Below are 9,168 nucleotides of genomic sequence, written 5' to 3' on the forward strand. Positions count from 1 at the left end.
ACCAGAGAGTCATCATTCACCTTTTCATTTCTTTACAGCTATAGAAGCTGTAAAATGTCATGCTATTACTGGTGTTGAAGGTGGGAATCAATATTGGTTTTTCAACATCATTTCCAAGTGATCCATCCATGTTGCTATGGAAACGTTCCCATGAACCCACACCCAGAGGTATTTCTGAATGTTAATTTGCCTTATACGCTCGGGCCACAATCCATAATGGACCAGAGCAAGCCATAGTACCACCCTGTACTTTAAATAAGGCCGGCTGTACTGCATCATGTAAAGAGTCACTGGAGGGACTGTCTAATTCAATGCATGAATATTTTAAAGATGCAAGAATTTAATGTTGCCTGAGCTTTACATGTGGGCTCATACGATGACATAAATGTAAGATTTCCCACTCCACCGTGAAATATTCTAGAATCTCCTACGAAAATATTGGAAAACCTGCAAGCATAATAATCCAATCAAAGTGACAGCAGCTTAAACCAAAGAGAAAAGGATGCAAAGGGAGGATTCCCACAGGTGGCCGCTGCACGGACACGATTCCGCATCCTTCACTGTCTGACGGATAGCAGCTCAGACAGCCTGTCAAAGATGGCGTTCCAGGCAGGGCAAGGTGGGAACCTGTCAGACTGAGGGTCGTGAGGTCGCAGCTGAATTATAACACATATAACTAAACCGACTCGGCCTCTATTAAAAAAAAATAGTTCACCCCAAAGCTGGTTTTTATTAACTGTTTTCTATCTCGTACTGAGATGTTGCTCATGGCAAAGAGCTTAAATGAACTGTCTGGATTTGCAAACGAACCGGTCGAGTCAATAATTGAGGGAAAGGTCCGAGCATCTATTGAACGACTACAGTTCTCTGCTCTACCTGGATCTTTGATGAGAGGTGATCGGAGCAGACGGGTGATGTGGGCACACTTAACAGGTTGATGGCTGAGTGGGCAGCGGGAGACTGAAAGGAATAAACATGGAGTGAGCAGCATAGAATCATTCTTGCCCTTGGTTTGCTCTTGAATCAACAAAGTCTTCAATCCTTGAAGGATTTTCTCTTACCAACATGTTGAAGCGTCGACACCTCACATCAAGCGTCCATTCTCCGAACGATGAGGCGCTGAAAGAAAGAAAAACTACAAATATTTCATCCTGTTTTGTTTCGCAGCACAAAAAAAACCAAATAGCTGAGGTAAAACGGAGCCTAACGGTCCAAACAGAAGCATATGGAGCAGAACAGCTGCAGAACAGTCAACTCACTTACAAAGGGAGAATAATAATAAGCATAGCTCAGCAGGCTGCATATTAGAAATAACACTTTGATGAAGTGACCAAACTCCTTGTCACTGGCATCACGCCACAATGGTTGGCGGGGCAACAGTGTCGTTCTGACACTGCGTACTCTGCCGGCACAACATCAACACTCAAGCATAATGACAAGGACAAATAATCTGTCCATAACATTCAACAAACACAACAAGAGGCGAGATGAAACAAGCACCAGAGGGAGCAAACCGTCTTCTTTGGTGGTGCATCCGAAATGTGCATCGCCAGCTAACAGTGGATTGAAGGCAGCTTTATATTTAATCTATATGTTTATTTCTTCTCTCTTGTGAGATCAAGAAAGCTTCTCTCAACAATCCCATAATCTATATCTAAAAACTTTTTTTGCAGTATCCGCAGCTATTTCCACTCCCTGTTTTACTGCGTCAGCAGAATAGTTAATCACTATATCCAGTAATGAATGAAACTTCACAATGTTCTTGCAGAAATATTCACTGTGCTCCCTTTGCTGAGTTCTTTTCCCTCATTATGTTTTCTAGCTGCCTCCTCGTAACTTAAGCGTCTCTTGGATTCAATCTTCTTGACATGATCTGTCTTTCTTGACAATCTTCCCACCCTTCTTCACGACCTCCTCCACACTGACAATAACAACAATCTGTATTTAAAAAGCATCTTTCAAAGCCGTGTTAGTGTTTCACACAGCATGCAAAAGCAGCAGAGTATCACGTCTATATAAAATACAACTAAGTGTAGAAATAGGAGGGAAAAAAGATCAGGAAAGACTTTCAGATAAAATAATAAGGTTGAGGATAATAAGGTTGGTGAGGATTTGATTTCTGACTGATTTAAGAATAAATACATAACATCTCATTTCTGACTTTGCTAGCCGGGGCTGTTGATCCAACAGGGAGGCACATCAATGTTTCATCAGCATAAAATGAATAAAAATACCTTCTCTATGAATAGGATGGTCTCAAACCTGACCACTGTGGCACACTGTGGTCTACTACTGTACACATTCTGTATTCATTCTTTTAATTTGTTTCTAGACAATGAGCCCCTCCATAATATACACCATCACTGACTGGAACCCTGACTCCTGATGATCACCCGACTCTATTTCCGACTCTATTACCATGATGTTCTTCTGCCTGTGTCACAACCTTACGTTTATCAGGGAAAGCTCCAAATCTGCCTCTCCCACTCAGTTGGGTTGCTGTTTCATTCTTACTATTATATATATATTCTCAGCATGTTCCTCCCTTCATTTCTTCCCACTGCCTCATTCAGATTCATCCGCCTCTAGCCCCTCTCCTCTGAGAACTGACGTCGGCGAACATGTGTATTGAGTAACCAGGCCAGTCAGGGAACTGATTAGCGAAGAGCCAGCAATGGGGATGCGTTCCAAATGCTTCCCACAGTACTTTTTATCTACAATAGAAGAACATTCCTCCCCAGGTGACCCTTTTGTGTACGGGCTTGCGTTTAGCTGGGAGATTGTGTGAGTCACAAATAAAAACCCAACCTTAAAATAGCTGGAAGCAAAACATCTGACTGTGATTGTAGTTATGTCAGGAAATGCTGCTGTAATCATGTAACCTAATAATTTTACATTTACCTTTATGCTGATTTATGGATGATAGATTACTTCCAGTGACTAACACTGAGGATTTCTGATCATCATGGGATTCCCTGGCCCCCAGAGTGTCATCTCCCAGATGGATTCACTTTGGAAAATGGGTTTCTGAACTACCAATCGCCACAAGGTGAAACTCTACTGCCAGGATTATTTCACCTGTGCCCCCTCCTGAATTCATTTGCTAAATCAGATCCTGCGTCCTTTGAGCAGACGATGAACCTTGAAGAAAGATGCAGAATAAATAAATAAATAAATAAATAAATAGATAAAAAAATGTTTTTAAAATATTATTTATATAAATATATATATATATATATATATATATATATATATATATATATATATATATATATATATATATATATATATATATATATATATATATATATATATATAAGTTGTTTCTTGTGGTCATCCAGGTTGTTATTAAACTACCTCCTGCCACACCGTCGATCTCAATCGTTTTCTGCAGTGTGAACATTAACGTGGATGTGGAGGAGGAGTCCTCGTTACAGGGATAGGGGATTGGGCGGGTGGGTAAGGGGGGGGGGGCATGGGTAAGGGTGGAGAAGGAATAAGATACCAGCAAAACGGGTAGACAGTGAGACAGTGACAGACAGAAAGGAGAATGGGGGGGTCAGCATGAGCCTCCTCACGGAGCAGATCAGATCCTGATCCGAGCGCAGCGCTTGAAGCCTTTTGGGACGCGGCCCGGCCGTCATCGGTCCGGTAGGTTTATCATCCTACATCTGCATGAGATTCTGCTGCATGTCTGCGAACGGAACCGCTGTGGAGCAAAACGGAGCCGTGGAACCAGCGTGTCGTGTGTTTGCGCTCGATTGACACGCAGGAGGAAAAAAAAAAAAAAAAAAAATCAAAGTTCCTCTGATGAATCTGAAGTTTGTGTGTATAATCTCACTCCGACACGAGCCAGAGGATCAATAACACGTTTATTGATAACAGATCCAAACCATCCCACCGTGTTTTTTGGTTCAATTTATTTAAAAGCGTATCTGATTTCAAACCCCCCCCCCACCTCCCCCCTTCCTTTATCCTTCCTGCTGTTTCCATGACTCTTTATTTCCCGTCTAAAGATGCTCATTTATACCCCCCCCAGCCCCACTCCCCACACCTGTCACGCAGCATTCCATAACCTGTCAGGTGTCTTATGCTGAAGTTTTTGCCCCTAATTTGCCAATGCGGGGATAAGATATATACGATCGGGTCGGACTGACTATCCTGGGGGGGTGGGGGGGGGGTAAAGTCGCACGCATGGAGACACGGAGATGAAAATGTCTCCGCAGCGCGAATCAGGCGACGCTCCGAAGATGCTGCGTTCGGGTAACGCGTTCCTTCCATCTCCACGGTGGAGGAGTGTCGTTTAGATGCACCCGGCTGCTCCTCTTCATCAACATTATGCAGACTGGTTGCGGAGTTTCTGCCCAGAGGATACTGAAAGTTTAATATGTATTTAATAATTAGTTCTGAGTCGGAATTTAAATGGAAGGAAAACAGCTTGGAATCATTTCACTTTTCATTGTCTGTGTTTCTTGTGATGATTAATGATGAAATTCAAATCTTCCAATCGATGACACCGCTTTGCTGTATTATCGCCTCATCTCTGAGATGTGACGTCACGCCCCTCGCATATTAAACAGGGAATCTGTTAAATAGGATAAGGTAATGAGCTTTTTTTTTTTTTTTTTTTACAATTCACTTCAAACTACTTTCTTCTGGACTTCTTCTTCTGCGCGGAACTGAGCAACTTTCATTTTCAATCATGCGTGAGAGCATCTGAATTTAAAGCTTTTCAGGACGCAGGTACTTTTCGTCAGCATCCGGCTGTCTGTCATCATCTCTGCTCCTTCCGACGCCCCTGAATCGCTGCTGGCGTTCTGATTTCAAAGTGCAGAAACCTGATCTTGACGCGCTTAAAAATATTATTATAAGAGCGTCCTGCATGCATCAGTCTTCTGTTAATCAATCCCGTTTCTTTTATGCCAAACAGCCGAACCGCACAGAAATCAAACCATTCCAACGCTTTATTCACGGAATCTTTGATTAAAAAGATATGGAAATAAAAATGGAAATAGATTAAAATCAGCCCCTTATCTCTGCCGTGACTCATCCACCCCAATCAAGAGAACCGTTTTACCTCCAGTCTCAATTTCCGACTATACTCCAGTGTGACGCAACACTGACGTCACTGCAGCTCCAACAAAAGGCCCACACGTCACAGGCTCTCATATGACGTGGTCACCGGTCTCAACCAGATAGATTAGACTCTGAATGAGAAAATGCGCCCCTTGACAGAGTGTAAAGTCGTCTCCCCCCCCCCCCCCCCCCAAGGCTAGGATGAAGGTCTGCTCTTTGAATTCAAGTGGATGAGAGACAGGAGAGGCTGAATCACCTGCTGCATGTGGATCAGAACAATTCCTGCAAATCGCTTCAGCGTGTCAAACTGGATAATTGCAAAGCATTAAAAATGGATTTCAGTGTGACTTTCAGGCAGAAAACTCCACATGGATTTCTTTAGCATCCCTCTGGTTTCATGTTTTCATTTATACTCAAAGCCAAACTTTGAGGCTTTCTTGCACAACAGCCCCTCTTAGGATTTACTGGTTTCATCTGAAAAAACAAACAAACAAACGCCCAAAACCACCTTTTGAAATACCTTCTGGTTCCTGTCTCATTAATATGCGTGATATGTTTCGGCTGGGGATTAGTCTGATAAAGATGAAGATGAAGCTGATGTGTTTTCAACTCTCGTTTCTTTTAAAAAAAATTGAATTCGCTCTGATGATTGCATCTTCTCGCTTCTATTTTCAGACTCAAAATGTCTGACTTTGAAGATTTCAGCAAACCGGGGGGACAGGCAAACTCGTCAGAGAGCTACCAGCTGAACCCCACCAGCGTGATCGTGTCGGTGGTCTTCTCCCTCATCTTCCTCCTCGGCACCGTGGGCAACAGCCTGGTCCTGGCTGTGCTCCTGCGGAGCGGCCAGGTCGGATACAACACCACCAATCTGTTCATCCTCAACCTGAGCGTGGCCGACTTCTTCTTCATCATCTTCTGCGTCCCTTTCCAAGCAACCATCTACTCTCTGGAGGGCTGGGTGTTTGGCTCCTTCATGTGTAAAGCGGTCCACTTCTTCATCAACCTCACCATGTACGCCAGCAGCTTCACGCTGGCTGCAGTCTCCGTGGACAGGTAGGTCATGAGTCCATTGTGCACGGAAGCAGGTTGATGGGTTTTATGTAATACAGCCATTATTCATTTCCACCCACCTACCCGGGCAGTAATGTCACATTCTCTGACCCATATGCAATTTTCTAATTCATATTCGCACATTGGAAATGCATGCCATTAAATAAATTAAGTCACATTTCCCATTAGGATCTAACTGCAGCGTCTATTCAGTGAATTTCCAGCACGACTGACATAAATGTTTTATTCACATCTAACTGTTACAAACGACGAGCAACAGGAATTCAGTACCTTGTAATTATTCAATGAATAAAATATGACGAGGTTGAAACTGTCAGTCAATCAATCGAGCATAAAGTCAAACCCGTGGCCTTGCAGCTGTAATTTAAGGTGGATTTGAAAAGTTTGCTTTTTTAAATAATGCATTGTGCATAGTATTGTGTGTTCAGACTGACATTGTTTGCTGATGGAAATCAATCATGGTATTTATGTTCTCATTTTTATCAACAGATTTTTTAAATAAAACAGAGCAGGAATCCACAGAAATCAGTCACAAAGCTGTTCTTTTGCCCGTATTGGGAATAACAGCATTATAAATTTCACACGGCATCACAATAAATTATTGGGGTATGTGGAACTATTTGTTCTCATCTGAAGATGAACTACCATCGTGAACAGAGAGGCCATTATTCAAAGAGCCATTACAGCTTAAAGAGATGCTGAATCTGTAATTGAATATTAAGAGAGAGAGAGAGAGAGAGAGAGAGAGAGAGAGAGAGAGAGAGAGAGAGAGAGAGAGAGAGAGAGAGAGAGAGAGAGAGAGAGAGAGAGCATCATTCAGAGGTGGATACGACCTGTGGAATAAGCTCTAAAGACGTTGCTGCTGTTGTTGGGCAACATTTTCATCTCAATAGAACTGAATGGAGTCGTGCAGCTGCCCGCTAAAGCGCTGCTTCCTTTTGTTTGCTTTATTTACCCTGGAAAGGAGAAAACACATCAGAGTCGGGCAGTGGATGAATATGATCCAACATCATCACATAAAGGACCATCTTATCTGAATGACTCCTGTGTGTCTGTGCAACATCATTGTCTTGAGTCCCATTGCAGGGAGATTTCCAATTTCTGAGAGGTTTCCATCTCATTGAAGGGTCTGTTAAGTGAGGATGTGGGGGGGACTAAGGACTATAAGGACTCTACCATGAGCAAAACAACAGGCTGTAATACATCAAATACATCCTTTCCTTGCTCATTTAGTGCAAAATTGAATGAACAGATAACAACTTTCCATGAATAACAGGTTATGTCTAGGGTGGGTCAGATTATTGAAAGATGCAGGATCCACTAAAAGTCTGACTATTTTGTTGAGATCCATCTGACCCTTGGTGGGATTTGATCTTTTATTGCCTACCTGCTCCGTCTCACCTGTGACGGTATTGTTTTCTGTTTCTGCAGGTACCTGGCTATTCGTTACCCACTGCGCTCCAGAGAGCTTCGGACGCCACGCAACGCAGTGGTGGCCATGCTGATCATCTGGGGTCTTTCTCTGGTGTTTGCAGGCCCTTACCTCAGCTACTATGACCTGATTGATTTCGCCAACAGCACCGTGTGCATCCCCGGCTGGGGGGAGAAGAACCGGAAGGTGCTGGACACGTGCACTTTCCTGTTCGGCTACGTCATTCCCGTGCTGATCGTGAGCCTCTCGTACACTCGGACCATCAAGTACCTGTGGACGGCCGTCGATCCCCTGGACGGCATGTCGGAGTCCAAGAGGGCCAAACGCAAAGTCACCAAAATGATCATCATCGTCACCGTGCTGTTCTGCATCTGCTGGCTGCCCTACCACCTGGTGATCCTGTGCTACCTGTACGGGGACTTTCCGTTCAACGAGACCACCTACGCCTTCAGGCTCCTGTCTCACTGCATGGCCTACGCCAACTCATGCGTCAACCCCATCGTCTACGCTCTGGTGTCCAAGCACTTTCGGAAAGGGTTCAAAAAAGTGTTCAGCTGCATCCTCAGTAAAAACGGGAGAAATAAGGTCCACGTGGTTCACGTGGCCAACACTGTACCTGGGTTTGAAGCGGGCTCCACGGAGGTGTCGCAGATGAACGAGGAGAACATGCGACAGAATGAATGCGAAATGACTAACAGGCCGAAGGTGGAGCCGAGAGAAGCCACGGTGAGCCTGAATTTACCCTTTCAGGGGCAGACTTGACAAGATAAAGAACTTTGCTGAATGTAGATAGCCTCATGTGACAAATGCTGCACCTAGCATTTCAAAATGTGAAGATTTTACGTCATGATATTCTGTGGGGGAAAAAGGTGGGCCCACAAGGAAACATGTTTCGCTGACTTTTAAATCAGAATTCTGAGAATAAAGACAGAATTCTGGTTTCCTTGTCAATATCCTTATTTTTGACTTGTTTTTCCTCTGAATTCTGAATTTGGTCTCCAAATTTAGAATCTATTCTTATTATTAATATAATTATATTCTCCTGGCTTTTTCTTTTTGTTTATAGAATTTTGACTTTAGTCCTGGATTTCTGACTTTAGAGTTAGAAGTGAATTGTGTCATTAATCCTTTTCTGCGATCTTGAGACAGAAGGGGGGGTGAAAAGTGTTCTCACACAAATATATTTACCCACAAAAATAAATATACAACACATAGACAAACAGGAACAAATTTGTTGTTTTTTGCCTTTAAAACACACCTGTAAAGCTTTATATTTACTAAAACTGACAAATTGTCATTATTTACCATTTTCCAAATTTGCCTTAACCACAGTTTGCACTTTTTTGAAATATAATTTTTCTCAAATTTGCCAAACTACATGAATTACTCTGGTTCTTTTTAAGAACAGCAAAGATTGTGATTCACGTTAGAATATGTTTCACCTTTTGAGAGAGTTCCAAAGATGTTCAATGGTTTGTGAGGCGATTGATTTGTTGAAGCCTTTGTGAGACTTGAGACGGGTTAAGAGTCCTAAAGTTTAAAAGAAGAGTATTCCCTGCAGTGTTTCAAACACCCACGATCGACTT

General features: G+C 42.9%; 1 protein-coding gene across 1 annotated transcript; it reads left to right on the forward strand.

Moving 5' to 3' along the window:
• The first annotated feature begins 3,545 nt into the window (after positions 1–3,545).
• Positions 3,546–8,450, forward strand: galr2b (galanin receptor 2b). The gene is made up of 3 exons (XM_068337463.1): positions 3,546–3,651; positions 5,752–6,132; positions 7,582–8,450. The coding sequence occupies exons 2-3, from the start codon at positions 5,759–5,761 to the stop codon at positions 8,342–8,344; spliced, it is 1,137 nt and encodes a 378-aa protein (XP_068193564.1). The 5' UTR covers positions 3,546–3,651; positions 5,752–5,758; the 3' UTR covers positions 8,345–8,450.
• The last annotated feature ends 718 nt before the right edge of the window (positions 8,451–9,168 follow it).

Source organism: Antennarius striatus, chromosome 16, assembly GCF_040054535.1.
Source record: "Antennarius striatus isolate MH-2024 chromosome 16, ASM4005453v1, whole genome shotgun sequence".
Lineage (NCBI taxonomy): Eukaryota > Metazoa > Chordata > Actinopteri > Lophiiformes > Antennariidae > Antennarius > Antennarius striatus.